The following is a 24,481-nucleotide window of genomic DNA, read 5'->3' as shown; positions in this document are numbered from 1 at the left end:
CGCGAATGTATCCCGGCTCCACGTCCGCCTATCCATTCCTTTTTTCTCTCATTTCCGTGGACCGTGAAATTGCTTGTTCTACGCGACTCCCGGCTGCCTGCCGCTCCCTCGTCGCCTTCTTTCCTCATTTTTTCTTTCTTCTCGACGGCGAGGGCGGCCTTTTAAATCATCTCGAAAGGTGTTGTCGGGACGCATGCTGAAGCGGCGGGGACACGTCGCGCGTAATTAAAAGTTCCCGTATTTGCTCAAAGGGCACGAGAAGAGGGATCGATGAAACTCGGCTGGAGACGAAAATTCGAATCGTCGATAAATTTATCGCGCGCTTTTTCCTCGAACAAACGGACGCGTATTTAAAATGCCCTTCACTTTGAATTGAATTTCAACTTCGATTAGGTATTTCTTTTTTTTCTTCTTTCGTTGGAAATTCGGTTTATTACTAGGCGGCGTTCGTGCTCTTTCGATATCGAGAAACGATTATCGAGAGTGTGACTCACCGTTTCCCCGATTGATCTCCAAGAGAGATAAAATGAATCGAAGGAGTAGCGTGTATAGTAGATGAAGGTGTAAAGATAAGGGTATATCGAAAAATTCGCGGTATGCAATCCCGCGAAACTTGTTATTGGCGGTGGGATAAGTCTGTCTTCTTGGAGGCGGCGATGGTGGCCCCCGGAGATTTCCACCAATCAGGATCTTTATAATTAAGTTTTCCTCCTAATCTTCGCGATGGTCGATTAACCGTCGTTGTTTCAACCCCTCCTCCCTCCCCTTTCCCCCCCTTTGTATTCTATAAACATAGGAACGGTACAATTTCTGGAATTAAGTCGGCTGACCCTGGCCAGGTATCGCGCAAAACTAAGGGCACGTTGATGGAAGCGGCAAATCTCTCGAGGATTTTCGACAACGATCGGGACGTTTATCTCTGCCTTCTCCTTTCTTTCCCTTCTTTGCTATCCGCCTTAATTCTCTGTCCTTTCTCTCTCTCTCTTTCTCGAAGAAGAAGAAACGTATCGAGAGGCAATCCTCTTCTCGACAACTCGCCCTGTATTTCCGATGATAGGACGATATCCTCTCCGTCCTTTCGCTGTCATCCCAGCGGATTACATACTCGGGAAGCGTTAATATTGTTCCGCTAAGAAACCGCGATTACAATCGTTTTTTCTTTTTCTACGAATATTGAAAGTGTGATATTTTTGTTTTAATACACCAGCGATGGAACTTTCGATTATTCACTTTCGCGTGACTTTAATCGTAATTTAATAGATGGAAGACAGATGTTGGAGCGGCGTTACGACGAGAAAAATGTCGCCTCGTGACAAAAACGGTGTCGAATCGGCCGGCGTAGACGATCCGCGAATTATATCCGTGGAACGCGAAATTTCGATGGAGCACTCGATCGGCGACGCGATTGAAAAGGAGGCTGGGATGCCTGTGAACATTCTCGATGTTACTTTCATAAGTGTCATCTGTCCCCATTGTGTCGTCCCCGGGCGCATTGTTTGATCCCGGAGCGTGGGCACGAGTAATATACGAGTCACGAGTGAAACGGGTCAATGATTGGCCGTACAATAGCCCGTTGACGTCGAAACGAAATTAACGAGATTCTTTCGATACAATTGATCGACGACGAGCCAGCCACTTAATGAACGATCAACGGGGTCAGAGTGGTGAATGACTCTCACCTCGAGAGAGAGAGAGAGAGGTCAAAGTCGTCTTCTCATCGCGATTCGACTGCGCGTCACGTAAGTGTCATTAATCCGTTATTCAAATCGGAGCGTGGGGAAGAACGTTGGCCGTTCCTCCACGGATGAAATTATATCCATTAAGCGGTGAGGAATTTTTCATACGGCCGTGTTCCTCATCCGGGGCGCCAGCTGCACAACTGCCCCCGCTTCAAAGCTACGTCGCAGCGTTCGAAAGGAACGGGGGAAAAGTGGTGTTAAGAAGGTGAAGGGTGAAAACTTGGAAAGGAGGAACGGTGTCGCGTAGCTTGCGCCTTGTGTTGAAATCGCTTGTTTATCGCGTCGAAATTAAAAAAAAAAAATAAGAAAAAGTCGAGATCGTGATAATACTCTACTCAATGTACTACTTTTCTTATATGAATTACGAATCATTCGTCATACTTTGACTTAATCCACTTCTCTTTTTTCTTTTTTTTTTTTTTTCTAAAGTGATTCCTCGACTCTTTGATTTCTCGAAACGAAAGCTAACGAGCTTATGCAATATTTATTTCTTTCCACTGCTCGAACGGTATATCTGTTCCTTGTTTTAATGAATTCTACCTCCGTGTTTGAATAATGTATTTTAATAATTCGTCTTTCTCAACCGTATCGAGCGTAGTGTGTACTAATTGCTCGGTTACGAGGAGGAGAATCGATAAGTGTGTTTGTCGCGTGTTGTTACAGCTTTCGTTACACGACGTCGTGGATGTTCATCGAACGATATATTTTTTTTTTTTTCTTTACGAGAATCGGGACAAAGCAGCCTATGACATATATCTTATTCCAGCGAATCGATTTCTGTGTAGCAAGTGAAAACAAACTCCCTTCACATTCGCGCAAAGGGTGTCCCACATATCGTGATCAAATATCGTTCGATTTTCTTGGGGAAACTTAATCGTAATCGATGTGTTCGTACTTGATTTCGCGCGGAGGATTAAACAACGAGAAATTATTTATACACGAACACGATTTTAAGGGTTTATTTGAACAGAGGATTAAAAAAAGACGAAAAATTGGAGTAATCTTGTAACGAGTCAATTACGGCCAATGTCAAGAAAGTTTGAACGAGTGTAACGATATTAGGCGGGTTACACGGACGGCTGCGAATGAATTATTCGAGGAAATTGATTGGCTCCCCCGTGAAGGTACGAAGATTGATAGTCCGTCGAGTCCGACGGGCGTGAATATAGCGGAGGATTACTTTCCCGTCGACAGTTCATTAAACCCCATAGAAATAAAACTCTCGATGAGAATTTAAGAGAGATTTTATTCTTCCCGCGCTCGAAAAAATCCTTTCCTTTTCCTTTTTCTTTTTTTCTCGCCACTAGAGGGAGTCCCCCAAGTTATAAATGTCATCGTAATCGCAAACGATGCTTGAGATCGAAATCGATAAATCGTTCGGTCGAACATCGTCGAGTAAAAATTTGCAAAGAGGTTCCTCGGTCAATTAGGCGGCCGAGATATCTGTGGAATGACAAACGTCTCGACCCAGGTCCCAGGCGACGTCGAATTTTTAATTCGAACGGCCGCCGCCGCCGCTTATCCCTCGGGAAGAAGTTGGGACGTTTGGGCCGAGTTGTTGGAGGAGGAGGAGGGAATCGTCGTCGGACGGGTTCTTCGTCAAAACGCCGCTTGATTTCTTCAAAGATTAATAATCCAACGGACGAAATGAGTGTAGACCGTCGTCCCTCGTAGCTTCGTTGGAAACTCTCCGCGTGGTTGGGAGAAAAGATGGAGGAAGGATGGAACAGAACGAGAGGTATAGGAACCGAGAGAGAGGAGGAGGACGAAGGAAGACGAAGAAGGAAGTTTGTTCGAACTTTATTATAAAACTAATATTTTCCAAGTTCTATGAGGTATTACGATAGTTTTCTGAAAGGGCCTGCCAGCTAGAGCGGCAAGGCGAAATGGTTCGCGGGCGAAACTTCAATATTCGGCGACCATAACGACACCCGGCTGATATATTATTTCCTATAACTTCTCTTCACTCTCACGGCTTTGTCTGGCTCCGTTGAACGAGCGGGATAAGAGGATCGGAAAAGAAACTTGATTAAGAATTCCGTCCCCTCTGAACCCTCCGTTTTATCTTCCTCCCACCCGAGATCTCTCCCTTCTGTTCCTCCTCCTCCTTCCCCAAGTTGGATTCTTTCCTTTTTTCTCTCTTTCATTCCCTCTCCTAAGAAACGAATGGTCGTACGTGCCGAATCCTCTTCTCGACCGATTCCAACTTAATAATTAAATCGCGATCGATCTCTCTCGCGTCGCTCGTGACGTTTGATCTCGCTATCAAGAAATTTTCGCCACCCCCGTTAAACGTGATTGCCTGCCGATAGTTGTACGATCTCGATATTCGAATATCGGATCGCGCACCTCGAGCGTAGATATCGGGAGAGGAACGATAGGGCCCGGCTCTTGGCAAGAAATTGAAAGGCATTTAAAGGCGGGAAGCGGATTTTAACGGGGAATCTTATTATAGCATTGATTTATGGGGGCGGCGTAATTTAAAACTATTTACGCCGCGAAACGAAAAACGCGGCGAAGAGATGAAAATCGAAGGTCTACTTTCCAAGCCGCAGACGCGGGCGGGTGGGCTCTCATTGTCTTTCTTTTTCAAAGAAACTCTAACTAATTTTCTTCCTCGCGCAACGCTCTACCCTCCCTTCCTTTCCGTCACAACGACGGGGTCTCGTCACTGTTCTTCTTTCTTCTTTTATTTTCCCTTTCGTCGCTCTCCTTTCTTGCGCATAGGAAATTCCACGCACCTCATTCGTTTGATGGCTTAATAAAAAAAAAGAAATGGTAATGGAGCAAGCTTAATAACGTAGCCCATTGCTTCGACGAATCTTGTCTAATTGATTTTTTGAAAACCATATTCGTTCGAATCGTATCTCGTTGCATCTCGGTGTATCGATGTATTTTTCGTTCCCTTTATTTTCCCGTTTCCCCCTCGACTCATCGGCGAGAAATCTAATTACCATCTACGGATAAATAAAATTTGTCACGCGGATAAAATCACTAGTGACAAGAAGAATCGCATATTCGCGTTGTTTACTGTACATAGATTCCCACGAATGAAGAACGATGACAGTCACGGCAAATTGAATTAAACCGACGTTATTCGCGACGCACGACTCGGCCACGATTTACGCGCCCCGTCCAACGGATGAGAATTACGGCCATTGCCGAATTTCCCACTCTCCATATCGCGAGGACTTGGAAAGGGTGATCGGTTGAAACCGAGGTTATTCGCCGATAAGGGTTAGCCGAAAACGGGATAACAAAGATTTTTCCCACGATTTCCCTCCCCTTTTTCCCTTTTTAGGTTCCCAATTTCCTTGCGCGCGTTTCACCCTCGTGCAAACCTCGCGAGTGGTCATTCGATATATACGTGCCACTCGGAAATGTCGATAGCGAATTTCGTTGCCGTGGAAAATCGGTGAAACTCTGGGAGAAGGAGAGGGAGAGAAGGAGGGAGAGCCGTGGGATAAGTGCGAGAGGGTGGGATGGGCTGGCTGGCTTCCTCCTCTCGTACGTGAACGAAGAAGGAGAAGGAGGCGGCAGGGTCTGCGAAGGGCGTGTTGGACAGAAAGAAGCGGAAAGAGGATGGTGGGTGGGGTAGAAAAAGGGGCAGGAAGGATGAGAGAAGATAACAGGGGTTGGAGGAAGCGAGGGAGAACAAAGGGTGCTTATCGACACCGCAGTTCTTATCCCTTAGTAACTCCTTTTATTTTATCCGTTTCCGTTCCCCCCTCCCGGCTAAAGCCGTCCTCCAACTCGTACCTTGTATCTGAAAGATAATCAGACTCTCTGAGACGTACTCGAATGCAGACGGCTATTTTGGACCGCGCCCCTTGTCCCTCTCGTGCCGTTACTTTCGAGCCTTCGTGCCGAAAAGGAAATATCATCGTGCGGATAGAAAAGGAGAGGAGAGAACAGGGAGAGAGAGGAAGGGAAAAGAAGAGGAAAAGAAATTAATTCGGGAAAAAAAACACGGATCGAACTTGGTGGATCCGCGCAACTGCTTGCTGGATGTTTCAAACTCGCTTCCGGTTCCGACGAAATTAATTTCCTTCTCGATTCGAGGGGGAGGAGAAGGCTAATCTTATCTAAGGAGGTAAGTGTAGAGTCAATATTTAAAGGACTTACTGAGTTTCGATGACGTAGTACAAGATCGGGTTGTTATGAGAATTACGACTCGCCACCCAGGATAGACGCACGGATCTCGAGGTGAAGTTGGATATGAGAGGGCGGTCCGGTGGATCAGGCACATCTGAAAGCAAATTTCCAAGTTTTAGCCGGTCTTTAAACGACTTTAAGTTACTGGGGGGGGGAGGAGAAGAGGGGGAGAGCGGGGGAGAGATGAGAGGGGAGGGGGTGAGTAAAGTACATTTATATACCCCCGCTGTGTAACTTATCAAGCTGTATCATATCTCTCCTTCTCTCGTTACATGTAAATATTATTCTTACTCTCTAACAATCGAGCCAAGCGAGTAAGCGAGTTTATCTTAACTTTTTAAAACTTGGATTAAGAGAACGGAGATAGGGGAGAAACTTTTTTAGCGGTACGATTATTTTCTCCGCGGGTAAAAAGAATCACTTAAAATCCTTCGTTACAAGCGCCACGTTATTTCTCTGTCCTTTCTTTTTTTTTTCCTCTTTTCTCCTCGAAAACGAAGATTTTTGACGATTATCCTTACCGAGATCGTCTTCGAGATCTTCGAGAGACGAGGAATTTCTCTCTCTCTCTCTCTCTCTTTATGTCTTTTAAGAGTCGTCTACCGGTTTACGAAGAGGAGACATTTTCCTCGAAGGAATCCTCGGTTCAGAAACACCGATACCGTGGAGGTCAACTCGGGGTAAGAGGCTGTTTAATATGCATCGCCACGAACCACGTAGATATAACATTGCGTTGCACGTTGCATAAGATCATAAATGAGAAAGGGGTGCGCAACCCTCGCAACGATGGAGTCATCATCCTCCCCTGACCTCGGCCGTTTGAACGTTTTGCAAAGCGGGGCGAAAAGCTGGTCACAGTTAGCCTCGAGCAATTAATCGTCCATTGTAAACGCCTGTTGCAAACACGTAACATAGTTTCCCTCGCCCGCTCTCATGGCGTACATTTTCACTCGCATTTCATTCGTCGGCTAACCTCGAATTATCCCCTATTGATCCACGTCTTTCCTTTCTTTCTTTCTTTTCCGTCTAAATGATCACTACACTACGACGCGGTGCGTCTATAATTCTATTTCTTCGAAGAGAGCCGATTGATTGCGCCGGCTATTGATTTTAATATCTTGTAATATCCGCAAGTTTCGAATACCCGATATCCTATATATAATAGAAGATATACGATACAGATTCGTACACTCGAGAAATTGGAATAAGAATTTCGTTAATTCGAATTATCGGATTTCTATCCTCGATTTGCATCCAATTCTCGCGACTCTTTTCCTTCTTATTTTTCCTCCCTCTCGATACCAATAATTCCACCTCCCCCCTTTCCGATAATCTCGACAACCTGATGCATCGATAATTAGTCAACGATCCGGGATAAACGACCAAGTTTATATACGTAGCCTTTGACGCCCTCTTTTTATCCGATCGTCGAACAATTAGGTCGAGGCTTGGGAAGGCTCGAAAAACCGCATGCTAATTTCGCGGACAGGTTAAACGTAGTCTTGCACCGAGGCGTCGCTTCGAATATTCATCCCCCTCGTTAATAATTCACGTCATTTCTAGACGAGGACAGAGAAACGGCGGCAAACGGAGAGAGAGCGAGATCGACACAGCTGATATTTCCTCGATGGCACGCGTCACGAAGGTGAACGCGAAACGACCATCAGCCAAGAGAAGCGAAAATAAACCGTATTGTCACGGCTTAACGAACTCGATCTCTCCTCTGTTGCAGGGGACGCGGAAAAATAATCGCCTCTCGACAGGGTCGAGTCATCGTGCTTGAAAAGAAAAAGAGAAGAAAAAAGGTGGAAAAAGAAAAAGAAAAAAAGAAATAAAGGAAGCAAAAAACGATGCGGGCTCGGGTCTTATCGAGCGGACATGGAAACGCGAATGCGATCGAATCTTCTTCCGGACTTATTGGCCGGTCACTCCCTCGTCGACCGCCCTTTCGTCTCGAACGCGCGATCGAAACATCGCGATGGTTAACGAGCGGGAAAGGGGGTGGGAAGGGGGAGGATCGTTTAAAGGGACAGATTCGTATCGTTTCTACCTTTTGTTTTTTCATATTTTCCAATAGGCGGATCGTGAAAGCACGTTTTTAAAATAATAGCCATTCGAATGTTTACCATTATTGTTTACGTTCGGATATGTATCGTCATTCATTTATTTTTCGAAAAAACAAAAACCCACTCTCGAAAAGATTCTGTGTACCGTGTATTTTTTTTTAAAAACGAAGCGTCCAAATATATATATGTATATATTAGAAATATATATATCTATATATATTCTTCAACTTGGAAGAGTTATAAACAGAGGGGGAAACGTAATCCGGGGGACAAGAGGAGGGAATCATTTGTAAATTTTGAGATATTAATATCAACGTAAACGTTTTCCACGGGAGCAGATAGAACTTTTTAATGAAAAGATCGCTCTCCGGCGTCCTGTAATCCCTCGAACGTTAAAAACGAGGAGAGGAAAGAGCCGGGCGAAGAAAAAGGGAAGAAGATAGCCGGGAGCCTCTTCACGTTCTCGAGATTAATCCAAATTGAAGCGAGTTTAATTGGCAGGAGGCGCGCGGTAAATTCCGCAAAGAAGAAATCGTATAATAAATTGTGGCGAAAGGGGAGGGGTTCGTCTCTTTTGTCCGGTAGGGGCGTTTTACGAACAATTTTTCTCAATTAGAGTCAACCGCGTTACCTGAACTCGCCACGAAATGTGTCTTTTGCCCTCTGGTAACGAGCATCCGGAAGCTTGATACCGGAAGTTTTATAAATATATATATATAGGTTACGTTGCATACCGACGTAACTGCGCACAGAGGGACGCCGCCGTTGCCACCCCGTCCCTTTCCTATATACGCGGAATATAAATTCCAACGAGGCCGTTTACCAAAATTTATGATCGTCATTTTAAGAACTGTTTTGCTTTGCTCAACCATATGGCTCCCACGTAAATATCTCTCGCTACGGTTTTGTCGTTAAATGCGCGCCGTCTCAACCGTTGCTTCTTGCTCCTTTCCTCCTTCATCTCATTTTCGCATCGATCATTCTCGCTGCGACGCGGTGAGACCCGACCGACGAAAATTCGTCGATCAAATGAACAATCAGAAAGGGAGAGAAGGAGGGAGGGAGGAGAATTGAACTGATATACCAGCGTTCCGATTTCGAATGTTGTGATTTATTTAACTTCGATGTGCAAGTCGAATCGACTCTTCTATGAATCCGATCTCAACGAAGTTTTGTCAGATTTTAAAACTTTACATCTTGAGTGCGTTGCATAGAAAATAAGTGTCTTCTAATCAAGTAATTTTTTTTTTGGAAATGTCATTTCGCGTAAGTTGGAAAATTCTCAAGATTTTCGAGGATGAGTGGATGAAGATAGACAGAATCTACGTCTAAATTTCAGAATTACGTCGATCAATTTTTCCTTTCTCACTTTCGAAGACAATTGTCTATGTCTCCGAGGAAACCTCAAGACAAATTAAAACGTCAAGGTTTTTCCCTTTGTGCCGTCTCTCGGGAGGTTATCGAAGCGTTACACGCGTAAATACAGGGGGGCGAGACGAGTACATTTGTCGAAGAGCGATCCATTCAATATTGAACGTCGTACGCATCGATCTCCCTACCCCTCTATCGATATTATTGCCTCTGCGTCGCATCTTTTAAACGTTAGTTTTCCTTCGACATGGAATTTTCCTCAAGTCAAATAATACCTGATCGGATAACGTAACGTGGCTCCCTCCCCGAGGTTCGATCGAGCTTTATCGATACCGTTACCGTACCACCTGAGTCTCTATTACATTTCACGCTTCCGCATGACGTACTTCCGCCCGATATTGTTTCTCCCTCTTCTCTCTATCTATCCCTCTCTGTGTGTTTTCTCTAATGTTTGTATTTATTCGATTGCAGACACGTAATCGCGGCGAGCGCTTGTTCATATTTTAACGATCCGTTTAACGAACTTATCGATCGCAATGGGATTGCACTGGATTATATATATATATATATATATATATTATACGAGTATACTAATAACAGCGAACAGCGTTATAAATTTTAACAGCGTGAAAATATGTCGAAAAGAGAAGGAGCAAAAAGTTTTTTCATTTCGAGCTGTATAGGAGAGAGAGAGAGAGACGAGTTTGTGTAAACTTGTCGTGCGCACACACTCGAATACAGTTTGGATAATTTTCAGCTAGGCGGATAATCGGCAGGAGATTGTTCTACGTGAGGGAAAAAAAAAAAAAAAAAAAAAAAAAAAGAACGTCAATAACGTAGAATACAATATTTTCGTTCGGAAAAAAAGTATATCCGGGTACAAAAAAAAAAAAAAAGAGAGTAAAAATCTAATTTGAAAATTTCGTACGTACGTCTAATCTTCATATTTCCCGTTTGAATATTTCAAACTCAATTTTCTCAAAAAAATGGAGCCTCTAAACGAAGCAATTTTATTCTCCGTTTTTACACGTAGAATTAAAAAAATACGCGGAATACACAACGAAATTCGAAGCTTGCTTTCTCTCTGGCTGGCTACGGTTTGTATATCCCACGCTCGACGATACAGTTACGCTATATTTAAAAGGTGCGCGATACGGATTACGTATTCAGGAGGGGAAAAAGTTGGATTTAAAGGCGCGCGCGAAAGATTTAAAGCGTTGTCCCATGCGTTGGAAAAAGCAGATTTTGAAAGGGACGGGATGCGGGCAATTTTGCTCGGAACACATCGGTTACGCGCGTCGAATCGATTTCTCGCGGCGCGGCGGGCAAAGGAAAGCCGAAGGAGGGAGGCGCATCGTCTCTTGTTGGGATAAACTTTAAAGGATAAACCGTCTCCCAAGGTTTCATCCACTTGATGCGCGACGGCTCTCTATTGGAAATACAAACAGTTGTTTCCGATAGGAGGTTCGGTTAACGCGACCCACCCACGCGGAACGGAAAGTTTAAAAAGATTTCCCCGGTATTATCCGCAAATATCCCTCTTTTAGTTGCGGGCTATCGAGGAAACTCTGACGCCTTCTAAACGCTCGGATCTCGATATTGACAAGCGTCTGCTACATCGTCGAACGAGCGGTCCCGGATATTTCTGTACACGGATTCGGATATCATCGTGTCTCGTATGTCATTCTTCGTGTATATCAAAATTTTTCCACCCCACCCGTTCGCTCGCCCGAGTTTCTAACCTCATCGTCCGTAGAAATTGCAATTTTCCCCCAAATTCTCCCGATCTTGGATCCGTCCCAAATCGAATCGAGTTTTCGAAATTTTCGAAATTCTACTCCAAAGTTTTGTAAGTAATTACGAATTCCTAATTAAAGAAAAGAAGAAGAAGCGCGCAAAAATATAACAAACGCGTTGTCGTCAGAAGCGACGAAAAGTGTATAAGGGTGGGACGATATTTCCGATTGATAAATACAAAGAGGGCAGGATATACCAGACCCGTTTACGCCGTCCCTCTGTGAACCTGACCAGACGCGCGGCGGTATTTCCCTTCTGTCTGGATATACGCTGACGTTTTCCCCTTGGGTGGCCCCGGGACTATCGTTAGATGGAAGGGGAGGAACGGGATTACGCAGGGCAGCGTGCAAAGTGAAAAATCGCAAACTGTCCCGAGGAAATTGGCCCGTGGTCCGTTCTTGGCCGTTGCTTCCTTCGGGGATATCGATTCGATCCACGCCAGGATTTGCGTGGATCTACGTGGCCAGAGGAGGAAGGGAAGGGAGGAGAGGTTTGGTACCCAGGTGTGGATCGAACGCCAGTAATAGAAGCCAGTTTCCACCAAGTGCGTTCAAGAATAGTTTTGCAAACCGGAGGAGGAGGAGATCCTCTTCCTCTCATCCATCCATCCATCCATCCATCCGTCCATTCATCCGTTCCTTTGACCTTTCCAAATTCCTTTATTCTCCCCGTTACGTTGCTCCATATCTTTGACGACGAAGAAAGAAGAGAAAAGAAAGGAGAAAAAGGCGCGAGTGTTGAAAACGCGGGGCTGGATAAATCGCGGCACGTATAATCGCATCGTTGATCGAGGCTGTTATTTTCCGTTCAACGCGTTGAACTCCACTCGACTTTTCAATCCTGAATCGAAATTACAACCAATGCCAAATCGTTGGTTATACGGGGCGCGCGCATTATACTTTCCTTCCTTGTAATTTGTTTCAACCGTGTGTGTCGTCGATTGTCGTCTCGTTAACGTAACCCAGCGCGGGATATTTTCCTGTTTGCACGCGTTGACGGAACATAATACAATATCGGGCCGGTGTAAATTTCAAATCACATATTTGCGCTCGTTTCGCTATTCCTCCCCCACCCTCCGCAGTGACCGCAAATTTATCGCGAACGGCTAGCCGAGATTTGCACAATCGACGTTGTTTCGCGTTGGGAAATTAATAAGCCGAAGTGGAGAGTCGGTCGGCCGAAAAATCTCCTCACCTCGATTTCCGACGCGCTCGTTACGAAATAAATAATTGACGGATCCCTCTCCCTTCTCCCTTCCCTCGAACGGGAGATCGAAACTGACCGAAATCCAATTAAAAAACTAACGAGGGAAACATTCGCTCGAGAAAAATTGTAATCCCCCCTCTCTCTCCTGAACACGTTTTGTACGATCGTCCGGTTAATTTCGTGTTGGTTTCGTGAGAAAGAGGGGGGGGAAAAAAAATTCGTGGGAGAAGAGAGAAGGGGAGGGAAGGTTTAATATTCCTCACGGGTCCGGAAGTGACCGCTGATATTACTGAAATTTCCCACCGCAACGGGCACGCTCGTTCCGTATTTTACACTAGAAATCCCTGGAAAGGGAACGTTGAAGAGGGTTGCGCGATGTGGATGGCCCCGGGGGGTAGCCGGAGGCAGAGCTTTCCCCGTTCGAATTTTTGCGGCCGCCGGATCACGTGTGCCGCGGAAACACGACCCCCTCTCTTCTAGCTTTTTTCCTTCAACCGTGCATCCAACCTCCGACAAAAATCGAGGTCCAAGGAGGCTCCGGATAAAACGTAAAGAAAAGAAGACTCGTGTGTGGCCTTGCTCGCTTTGCTCGTCCTTCCTTGCTCGTCCAACTCCTGGTACACGTATATGTACGACTACAACGTCCCATTACAAACTTTGGAGGAGAGGAGAAGGGGAAATTAGCGCCCTCCTGCTCTCACGCTTTATTTTTTCTTCTTGGAAATTTTATTCTCGTCGTTTTCTTCGGCTTCTCGGTTTTCGATGATCGTTATTCGTTAGCCGCGAAGAAGAATTAAAAGGGGGAAAGGGGATGAGAGGATTTGGTTCGTCGTTCGCAGGATTGATCGATCGACGAGGAAATTCAGAGTTCGATTTTCGGCAGGATTGATTTACGATTTCGCGCGTTTCCTTTCACGATTTCCGACAGACCGTGAGATATTCAGTTGTGAAACGCGGATCGCGGGGATCCCGGAATTCGATGTTTGCGCGCATAGGCGGAGTTTTCGAAATCGAATCATATTTGCGCGTGTGATCAAGACCATTTCAAGACGCGACGAAAGCTTCTCACTCGTAACAGTCGTGGAACGATCTCGGAATGCAATATGCATTCGTAACGCTAGGCGAATATCCGCGAACAGAGGTGTATAAAGAGAGCGTGATATTGATGCAGCGATAGCGAGGGACGATGGGAAAAATCGGTAAACGCGTGTAAAAGGCTTCAGACACTCGGAGAATCCTTCTCCTTGCGCGACGATACGCGAACTTTGATAGAAGACGCGGGGAAAGATAGTCGAGTATTATACTCTTTCTACAATAATTCACCAGATATTGGAAACTTTTGACCAAATCTTTCAATCTCGTTCGCTTGTTACATGCAACGCTGTAAAACTATCCCAAGTTTAAACTTTGGACGAGAATAATATCGTGCGTGAAATTTTGATAAGAATAGAGAAACACGAAATACCAAGACATGATATGAAGAAGATGCTTAAAGCGATTCCTTACAGATTTTACGTACGGCGGTGAATATATCTCGTTCCTCGTCCTTATTATCGACCCACGTACATGTAATATTTGTTCACCTGCCCGTGAATATGTTTGTCGCTGCGACGCAACACGCGTTCCAGCACCCATGTTTGCGCGTATATGATTTTGTCGGTCTATTTACGACATCCTCGCCGCTCGATCGTGCACGCGTTTCGTGCGCATCGCTTCAGCATTCGTGTCCCATTTACAAGCGTGCAACGACCCCTCGAGTAGAAGAAACGGCGGGGCGAAATCGCGGTGGAAAGAGTGGTTAGTTTCCCCGATACGGAGGAGGGGGGAAGGGGAGACCACCCGATCTGAATTCGAAATTTTTTGGACGCGACCCTTCCTCCTCCAGGCGGTCGGATCTCGCGTGAAACCGGACGGAATTAATCGAATATAAAACAGCGCATTAGAGACGGGGAAATCTCGAGTTGGCGCCGAGATCCACCTTGAATACTTTATTATTCCAAGTTGGCGCGTTGCAACACCGAAACGCGATTTTCTCCGATTAATTTTTCTTCTTTTTCTCTTCCTTTTTTTCCGAGATCCATCGATATATTTCGATTCAAACGTGGACTTGTATATCTTTGTACAAGTTCGTTTACAATTTTGATAATTTTCAATGCGGAAGATAAAAATAGGAATAATAATAATTTTCGCGTTAATTCGAATTATCGTAGAGAAAGGAGAAAGGATATGAGAGAAGAGGGGGAATGATTCCGCGAATCGTTTGTTTGCGCTAGTGGCCAGATGTTTCCCGTGCAAATAGTTTAGACAGAATTACCGATAGGATCCGTAATCCCTCGTAAAAATACACGTTAACGGGGATTTAGCGGGGACAACCGGATGGAATAAGACAGAGGAATAGTGGCGAGGAGGGAGGGGCAAAAAGAGGAATCGCGGGCTAAGGGGAGAGAGCGGTTGCTTGCTCCCGCAAATATTTTACTTGCGTCTCGGATGCTTTAAGTACGGTGGCTGAAGTACAAAGACAAATGTTGCCGCGAATAACCCATTTGTTTAGTGCGACGTAATACTTGCGGTCGCGGGCGAAAAAGCTTGGACGAAATAATGGCGCGGATACGACAACGACGAAGACGACGACGACTACGACGACGACGACGACTACGACGACGACGACGACGACGACTACGACGACGACGGAACTTTTCAGAAAGGGTAACAACCCCTTTTGTAACAAGCGCAAGAAGTGGATCGGTTCCGGAACGGCGCAACCTTGTCGCGAGCATCGAGCCTCGCTGGTGGGTAATAAAGTCCTCGTGTATAAGATGATTTAATAACGGTGTTGGTGAAGGGTGTTTGGATCGAGAGGATAATTCACTTTGAAAGATTCCGCGCACAGTTTCCGCGGTCTAGGAAAATGACACGTGGCAAAAGTGTGCAGACTCGTGTGTTCCGGACAATTCATTAATAATCTTGTATGCTTGTCGTCGCGAGTCGTCTTAATGGCCGCGAAAGATCGAAAACGTTGAGAGAGAGGATGATAAATATTTTAGGCGAGCTTTATGTACGTTTTTAATATTACTGGGGGTGGGGAAAAGCGTCTTTTCTTTTTTCTTCGACTCGTCGAGGGAGGGGGAAAAATCTTGGAACGGGTCGTAAAGCTACTTAAAACTAAACGGAAAAGGACAAAAAAAAATGGGAGAAACGCTTTAAACGTATCTAGATCGCTCGTAGGGCCTCGTAACACCCGACCGTCGCCGAGACATCAATTTCCCACGGAATAACGAGGACGATAAGAGCATTATAAAAAGCGGCGGGGACCCGTTGTCGGGGAACAAAGTTCGACATCGGTAAATGGACGCGCGATTTTTCACCGCGGGAACGCGATTAAACATTCACCGTCCCGTCGTTCAAACGTCCTTTCCTTTGTGAACGAGTCCCGGTGCCCGCCTCCGACCAACGAAGAAAAGCGCGCGCGCTATTTATTTTCGGATCCGCTCGGCAAACAGTGCCGCCCATCCGTTTCGTCGAGCCCCGTAAATGAAGCTTATGCTAAAACCTCGCGGTTTCCCGATAAAAACCGCCAACGAACAGAGAAATTTTCCTCCTCGACCTCCTCCAACCTTGCCTCCCCTCCTCCTCCTCTTCATACGTCTACGTAATGCAATTTCGCGAAACTCGCGTTTTTCTTTTTTTTTTTTTACACAATAGCAGAGAAATACAACCTTCTCTTTTTCTTCTCGCGAAGAAAGAGCGACGAATAACTGGAAAAATGCTAATTGGATGAAACGATGGAATGGTGTAGAATGGTAAGAAAATTATCTCGTTACGTTAGAAAATTGGGTTACCGTGAAAAATTGCCTTGGAAAATACGAGGGATAGGGAGGGAACGTTGAAAGCTATGGAAACGGAAGTGTGTGTGTGCGCGCGCGTGTGCGTTTCGACGAGGATAGAGTGACAAAACAATCGCGAGATTGGCGGGGAAAACGGTTGCTCGTTTTTCGGCGTGGATCGTAGCCTACTGTTAACTGAAACGCGATTCAACCAGGACAAAACGTGGTCCAGTCCACAAAGGATCCACGGTAGAAAAACGTTGCGAGGAAAAGGTTTAATTGGAGTTTAAGCAAGAAGGAGAAGGCGAAGTGGATTTTAATCGCGGATAATTGTTGACATTGGCGCAAAAACCTTTGCCATCGATGCTGCTCTTTGATTCGAAGCCTCTCTCTTCCTCGGATGATCTTTCTCTGCTCTCCTCTATCTTTCATTATCGACTCGTCGTCGCTTAATCTCGCACAAGAGTTTTATAAACTCTTGGCGTTAATAAATCTGATAATCGACGCCGATACTGAACCGCTCCTCGCGTAACTATGGTTGTTCTCTCGAGCCCCGTAAAAAGGATTTGCGAGTCATTTATTGCCGGTCACGTAGATGTTGTAAAGGAAAGAAAATTAGAAATGATAGGAAAATTAATTTCCTTTTATTCGATCGTTTAATTTTTCTTTGGTTAACAGAAACGGGATCAACGCCGTAATGGGTTCTCGGTTTCCCCCTTTTTATAATCGTTAGCGTTGTAATTAGCATTTAACCAACGTTGTTGATTCCTTTTCTTTTTCATTACTCGGTTTACGATATTCATTAATTTTTCCTATGGTTCCGTTTTCGATAATTTTAATTCCGAAAACGTTACTCGACGTAGCTATCAAGGCGACCAGTCTATAAGATTCTCTTATATCTTCCTTTCCTTTCTTCGCTATTTTCATTTCCTTTTTATACTCGTATTCCATCGAATTATTCATTTATCGAGTAAAAGGTGTCGTTTCCACGTTTCCCGTACGATTGTTAAGAAGATCCAACGACGGATCATCCATCTCCCCTCTATTTTCCAGATCCTCTTGCTTTTTTTCCATCCTCGAGGAAGCTCGGGGAGAGAAGATTCGCGAGAGAGCGAAGGGAAATATTTTCCTACGGTTATTTAACGCGGAATTTGATATCGGAAATATTCTCCCGCGCATCGCTCGATCTCGTTCCGAGATCCATTGCGAGATCCACGAGGAGTGAGTTGGCAGCCCGCGAAATCAATGCGAGCGAAATCGTCTGTCGGGCAAATGAGACCGATAGCGAAACTAGTAGAAGGGTGCAGAAATTTGCCAAGAGATAGGGAAAGGCGAGATTTCTAGCTGTACGAAATTCTAGAAATACGAGCGGATACGAATTAGCATCTACAACCCGGAACAGAAAGAGAGAGGGAGAGTTCCCAAAATTCGGTTGGGCGGAACTGGCTGACGTTTCATTACGACATAAATGTCCGCGTCCATATCTGAGATAGTTCTGCATCCCGTCTCGCTCTCCCTCGCCTTCTGCTCTTCCTTCTTCCCGTTCGTCTCGTTCGAAACCGGTTCGTTGCGTTGGTGTAGGTAGTCGCCTTCCTAGTGATCCTCCTCGTCGTCGTCGTCTTCGCTGTTGTTGGCGCATACCGCGGGGGAAACAATTACTCCGAGACAAAAGATAACGCGTAGACTCGGCGTGGAAATTTGCCAAAAGTGTCAGGACTGCTGCTCCTCCGCAGCTCGCTCCTCCGTGACCCATCCAATCGTCATTCGTACCCTTTACCCGTCTAATACGCTCGCGGTATACCGAAGATTCACCGTTCCCGGCCAACAAACTTCTCAAACTATCCTATATAGACCGTTATCGCCACAATTTATTCTCCCAGGGAAATTGAATATCAACCCAATCGAGTCCAAGTGTACATCGGTTCGAATAGCGCTACGAGTTAAACGAGTTTGAATCGCAGAGTACGGATCGAGTGTCTCTCACCCGCTTTCCTACGTTTTGTCTTTATTCACGAATTGTGGAACGTTCCGAACGATCAATGGTTTCGATCATATATTTTCCTCCTCCAACTCGCTTCGATCCGATCAACGACGAAACAACGACGAGGATCGATGTTTTTCCACGGCCGTCTGCAATAATCGCGAAGACGTCGAGCGGGTAAACTCGAAATTTCTGGGGGACAAGCGGGGATTTTAATTTCAACCCCGTGGAGAGGAATGAAAAAATAAAAGGCGCGAAAACGTGGCCGATACAATATGGCTATCCGCGATAATGTAAAGCATTAGCGCTTCATTCTCCGAAACGCGACAGTTATCCATTACAGCGGAAAGTTCGTGTCATTAACGATTCATAAACCTTTTACGATCCCGTTTCAACGAGCTAATAATTCCCTCATCGAGCCACGTACTTTTTTAAAAATCGCACTTATCCAATGAACGAACGAACGCACGTACGATTTTATCGATCGCGTCACGCTCGCGAAAATGCTTGTCGACGATGTTTCTCAAGTCGAGCTTCTCCTCTCCTCCTCCGCAATTAATCTTAATCCGTATTTATTCGCTGGAACGAGTCGAAATTTCGGTCGAACGGAATATTTGCGCAAGAATAATTTATTTTATCGACGAAACGCAGGGGTTTATTTGGGTTTTTGAATCTCGAATACCGACATCCATCGGGCAGATTTACGTTTTCCCAAGGATGTAAAAGAGGCAGAGTTGTTTACGGCGCGAGGAGGGGAGAGGAGGGACGGTGCACTTGTTCCGGAGGTGGAGACGTGTTTCGCACGAGAATCGGCGCACGAGGGTGGAAAAGAATCGGCGCGCACGTTGGCTCGTAAGAGCGCGCCGAGACGAGTCGGAAGGGCTTCTCCGCTGGAATTTATAGGAAAGATAATATATATCGAGGCGTTTCGCGGACAGAAGTGGCTTATTCCCGGTGTCGGGGCTCGGCCGGCTAAAGAATGTCCCGCGTTTTGATTTATACGTCCCGCCACGGAAGTTGCGGGATACTCGCAAACATCTCGCGAAGCCCCGCGAAAAATCCCCTCTTTCCTCTTCCTCCCCTGTGGTGGACCAGCCACCAGCGACGATTTATGGGGGAATTTCATTCCTCCTCGTTTATTCGCGCGCGCCGTCACCGGCCATCCTCCACCACTTTGCCATCTCGTTTTCGTGGGAAAACGATGATCGAGCCGCGCGTTTCTTAAGGCGGCCGCCGCCTCGCGACATAAATTATCATGGGGGACAGGGGGACGAAAGGAGGGAAAATCAAGGTGTCAACGGGCGTGATACATGGCGCGGTAACGATCGATTTGTCGCGATGACACAAAGGCTTCCACGTGGCGGGTGGGGAGGAGGGGAACTCAATATCCATGGGTGCCAGAAAAATGTCGCTCTGCTATTTCACAAAAGAAACCCGATGCCAGGAAACCATTATTCTCGGACAATTCTTGCTACATCCAACCCGTTTCCTCTCAAAATTGGATGTTCCAATGTTGCGCGTCGTAGGCGAACCATCTCTCCCCCCCTCTCTCTCCTGCGCGTCGACGTATCGGAGATTCGAGCCCCCTCCCTCCCTCTCCCCCCGATTTTATTATCGAATTTTCGTGACGGCAATCACGATGCCTTCCCGTGCACGCGGCAGGGAAAATAATCGCGATGCCTCGCGAACCGGGTAGACGCGTCGATATTGAATTTATACGGTTGCGGGAGTCCTGATTGGGCCGGTCGGGTATCGATTATTCCGATGTCCAATCCGACAGATTTTCTACCTAATGGCTATTTTATATCGTTAATAGGGTAATTCTCGACGAATTTTACGGATAAATTCCCAGGATAAACACCACACCCCTCCTTCTTCTCCTTTCGTTCGTTTCGATTTTAACGATGGATTTTAAAAGTTGAGAAAATTCGGCACGGATCCGATTGTATTATACATCGGAGACGGCCGTCAAATGGGAAACCCGGCCTCCCGATAACAACGCGCTTCAACCTCCAAGTAATCAGATCCTCCCAATAGACCGTTTCGTCGGTCAAATACACCTACTTTGCCAATTACCCGGCGCGGCTACTTCAGCCAATTACAACAAGCGGCCAGCCGATTCCCACTATGCAAAACGGCGGCGTCACGCGTGCTCGTGTTACCGGCTCGCCAACTAATGAACGCGCGAGCCAGCTTCGTGCGCATACCGCTAAGGAAGTAACGAACCCTGTCGTGCGCCACGATTATTCGTCGAATGGCGTAGATGGACGACTGTGTATGTGTGTATATGTATATGTGTGCAGTTCGAATCGAAATTAACACTTCTCGAAACGGTTCGTTATTGCATCTCTCTCTCTCTCTGTCTCTGTCTACTCTTTCTTCCTTTCGCATTCTTTCTGCAAATTAATCTTTTCCACGGGTAAACGAATTATTCGAGGTATTCGATCGTCCATGGGGGGGAAATCAGTTTCGGGAGTGGAATTCTTGGTGGAAATTACACCGGCTTCTCCGTTCAAACTCGACGCGAAAATTAAACGGCGTTCTTTGACGGGTCGACGAAAATAGCGCGGCGGCGGGGGGGGGGGGGGGCATAAGCAGGGGGACACACAAACAACTCGTGATTAAACGTTTAAGCGAGAAGACACTTTTTAGGAAACGCGTCCCCTTTCGCGACCCAGAGGGATTTAATTAGCCGCTCGATACGATCAAACAACGTTATCACGTTCGACCGGATTCCACAAGGCAAATCGCTTGTTCCTGTTCGTGGAAGCGGCAAATTTTTGGAAAATATTAGCCGCGGTTCCGTTGAAAGTCGGACACCGAGTACATATCCCCCCCTCCCGTATTTTTATCGAAGGGCGAACAAAGGGAAGAGAAACGGGGACGAAGAACGCCGAGCGTCCCGAAGAATAAGTCTGGGAAATGCGAAGCTTTGAGAATACATGTCCGGCTGGGGAATCGGATTCCTGGGGAAATATTTGATTTTTATCCGTGCAAGAGGACGCGGTTTACGTGATCGAATCCATCGTTATCCGACCGCTTCTTCCATTTCTCTTTCTCTCTCTCTCGAAAGAGAATCTTCCAAATTTTCCATTTAGAACTTCCATTTGGAAATATGGAGTGATTGTTTACGCGTATATATCGAAGAGGAGGAAAGGAAAGGAGAGGCATAAGTAAAAGGGAAGAAAAATCGGCGTTAAAAACTCGGTTGGATATTACGGGAACGCTGTCAGCGGTGACAAAATGGCGTCACCGGGAGCAAATGAGACCTTTTTTTCGGATCGATGATAGTCCTCGGCCGGGATTACAGCCAGTAGAGAAAGGAGAAGGATGAGGGAGGAGGTAAAGCCTCGCGCCGGCCCCCGGTTCTTACGGGTTGGAATTTTCAGGCGTCAGGCTTCTCGGGAAATTTATAGCGGGGGTCACAGCTTGGATCGCCATGAACAGTGCTCACCCTCCTTTATCCGAGCTTGTTATCGTTCTCAACCTTTTGCCCTTGTAGGAATTACATACGTGTCCTTCGCCTCTATGTACGTATACATTACGTATACATATATATACGTATATACACACACACACATATATATATCTACGTAGGAACATTTCGATTCGTTCGCGAGTATATATATATATGTAACAGACGCACATACGTATAAAGTAAACGCACGATTACACACACGTGCAACGAGACCACGTACGATTGGTCGGGCAGCGCAAAATTTAATTTTGATAATAAGCGCTCCCGTATCTCTTCTCGATGCCGGGGAAATGCCCAACGACGATTCCTCTCGCGGGGCGAGGAGATGGAACCGGAGGAGTCAGCTCGAAATCGGTATCGGTTAGGAAGAAAAATCGTAGATCGGGATAGAACGTAATAACGGTGGTATAAAAAAGTTTGGAACGATATTGAGTTACGCGAAAGATTTGCCGGATCGCGCAACTTGGAAAGATTCCGTGTTCCTTAAGGCGTAACTTTCCTCCGAGACACTTAACCTTTTCGTTTTATCGCCGGTTACAGGGCAGAGAGAGAGAGGGAGAGGAGCGAAGGGAGAGGCGGGTCGCGGTATAACCCGGCCGTGACCGCGCGGAATGACTCGGGATTTAGCTTCCCCTCGAACAGGCTGCACTTAGAACGGAGCCCGAAATCGGGCCAAGTTGGATCGTTGTTTGGACAATGTATTGTTTGTTCAAAACTGACCCCGCAGGAAAGCATAACAGTTACGCGCGATGAACCGGTTGACTTTGATGGAGCTCCCAACCGTGGCGATGTTAACTCCGACCCGTTGGCGCACCTGTGCCAATGTTGTTCCTTCCGCGCTATTAAAAATATCTCTTCTCTGGGAATTCTTCGAAACGAAACTCGGATGACAACTCGGTCGGGCTGCCTCGGCCAATGCGCCTCCACTCTTCCATTTAGAAACGAACGCAACTTTGCTCGATTTAAGAAGGATTTGCGAGGATTTCGCTCCCGTGAAATATTCTTCGATGCTACTTCGCCTCGATGTGTTTTCTCTTCCCCCTCGTATTTTACATTCTCGACGAAACTCGTTCAACTATAATACCTCGTTTGCTTTTTTTTTCTCTCCTCCAAATTTACCATTTTCGTGCAACAATGTTGTTCACGCGAAATTCAGATCCGTGGACGTGGCGAATAAGAGATCGCGCATAAACTCACGTCGCGCCGCCTCCTGGTTTGATATTCTTTATTACGCGGCCGCCAACCCCGTTTTGCTACGTGTCCTTCCCACGAGTCACGGATCACCGCATTTCCGTATCCGGTTCCGCGATCAAATGGAACACGTGCGCGCGCGATTTTATCATCTCGCGATTCTCGTCTCTGCCGCTTTTTTCCCCGCGCGTGTCAAAGCGGGGCAAATTGAGTTTTAAGGCGCGAGGGCGGATCCCTCCCGAGAGAAGGAGGAGGAGGAGGAGGGAGGAAAGACAGGAGATCGAAGAGAGAATGCGTCTTCGCGCAGGCTGGAGTGATCGGCTCGCTGATTTATCGGACTATAATTTAGTCGGCCGAGTGGAGGACGGTGGTCCGCCTTTTGCAGTTGGCCGGAGGGGACGTGACGCCGCGATCATCCAATTTCACGGTGGCTCTAATTTTTTTCTACCGCGCCAACTGGATTTATCTTATAATTATGACGTATTACTCGTGTCTGGTTAACCCTGGAAACGTCTACTAATTCACCTCGTTCCCTTTCTTTTTCCAAAGAGGGATATCATTTCCCAACTTTACTTTAAAACGACATCTTTTCTACCGTTCTTCTTCTAAATTAATGAAAACATTTCATAGAATATTTATTACTCGATTCGCTCGAAAACTTGTGCGCGGAGGATTTAGAATCATCTTGGAAAAATCGTAGAAAAATCACGAGAATCAATATCGTTCTCGAAGAATATTATCTACTATCGTTATATTTTCTTTTTAGTATCCGATGTGTTTCGATAGTTAAATTGGCGATCGATCGTTAATCAGCTCTCGTTGACGGAGGATCGAAACGAGATTCTCAATGCTTTCTTTCTCTTCTCCCTCCTTCCTCCCTTTTTCAACGACATCGATCGTTGTGCGAACGATTTAATTTCGCTACCCGAAATGATGAATTGATCGGAATGCGACACAGAAAGCAACGCCAGGATCACCACTGAATTTGATTCTGTGAATCGTCGAACGGATGCGCACCGTTTTTATGACACGGTGTTGTACGTACAATTTCAACCCTATCCCAGGCACGCGATCATCCCAGCACACCAGTGGCGTGTGATTCGTCCAACTACCTTCCGGTGTTACATAAAAAAAAAAAAAAAAACGAAAAAAACACCAATAACTTTCGACTAATTGCGCGAACGATCCAAGTCCATCCGGAATCCAATCGATAGATGGAAAGTTGTCGAATTATCCGATTATCCGCGACTCCATCGACTCGTTTTTTCTCTCTCTTTTTTATCGATTCACGAATTCACGCGAATTCTCGTTACAGCTCGAATTTTACCGTTGAATAGTAATATTCACGAGGTGGTAAAGGAAGGGAGGGGATGCAGCTTTTCAGAGATCGTATCGCAAATTATCCCTCGCGGTGGAACAAAGGAATGCGGCTGGGGAGGGTTAAGGATCACAATAGTGGGGGATTGTCACGCGAGTGTTGCACGTTCATCCGGGCCAGGTAATAGCGTGATGTATAATTCCCGACTACATCATCGTCGTCATCATCATCATCATCGGGGTCGTCTTTTTTTAAAGGTGGCTCTCGCCGGAAGAAACGAACCCTTTGTTCCCCGTTGATCGTTCACGCGTTCCACGCGCTCGTTACGTCCCGCGGCTGCCTGGTCCATTAATGT

General features: G+C 46.1%; 1 protein-coding gene across 2 annotated transcripts in view; it reads right to left on the bottom strand.

Annotated features, from left to right (window-relative positions):
• LOC725294 (tyrosine-protein phosphatase 99A) overlaps positions 1-24,481 on the bottom strand; it is a 318,555-nt gene that overhangs the window by 71,285 nt on the left and 222,789 nt on the right. For both annotated transcript variants that reach the window (XM_026439116.1, XM_026439117.1), the window contains exon 3: positions 5,865-5,988. In XM_026439116.1, the coding sequence (XP_026294901.1) occupies positions 5,865-5,988 (124 nt within the window). The remainder of the gene's footprint in view (positions 1-5,864; positions 5,989-24,481) is intronic.

The sequence above is a fragment of the Apis mellifera genome, linkage group LG2, assembly GCF_003254395.2.
Source record: "Apis mellifera strain DH4 linkage group LG2, Amel_HAv3.1, whole genome shotgun sequence".
Classification (NCBI taxonomy): domain Eukaryota; kingdom Metazoa; phylum Arthropoda; class Insecta; order Hymenoptera; family Apidae; genus Apis; species Apis mellifera.
The sequence above is the reverse complement of the archived record's forward strand: the minus strand, read 5'-3'. Positions and strand labels throughout refer to the sequence as shown.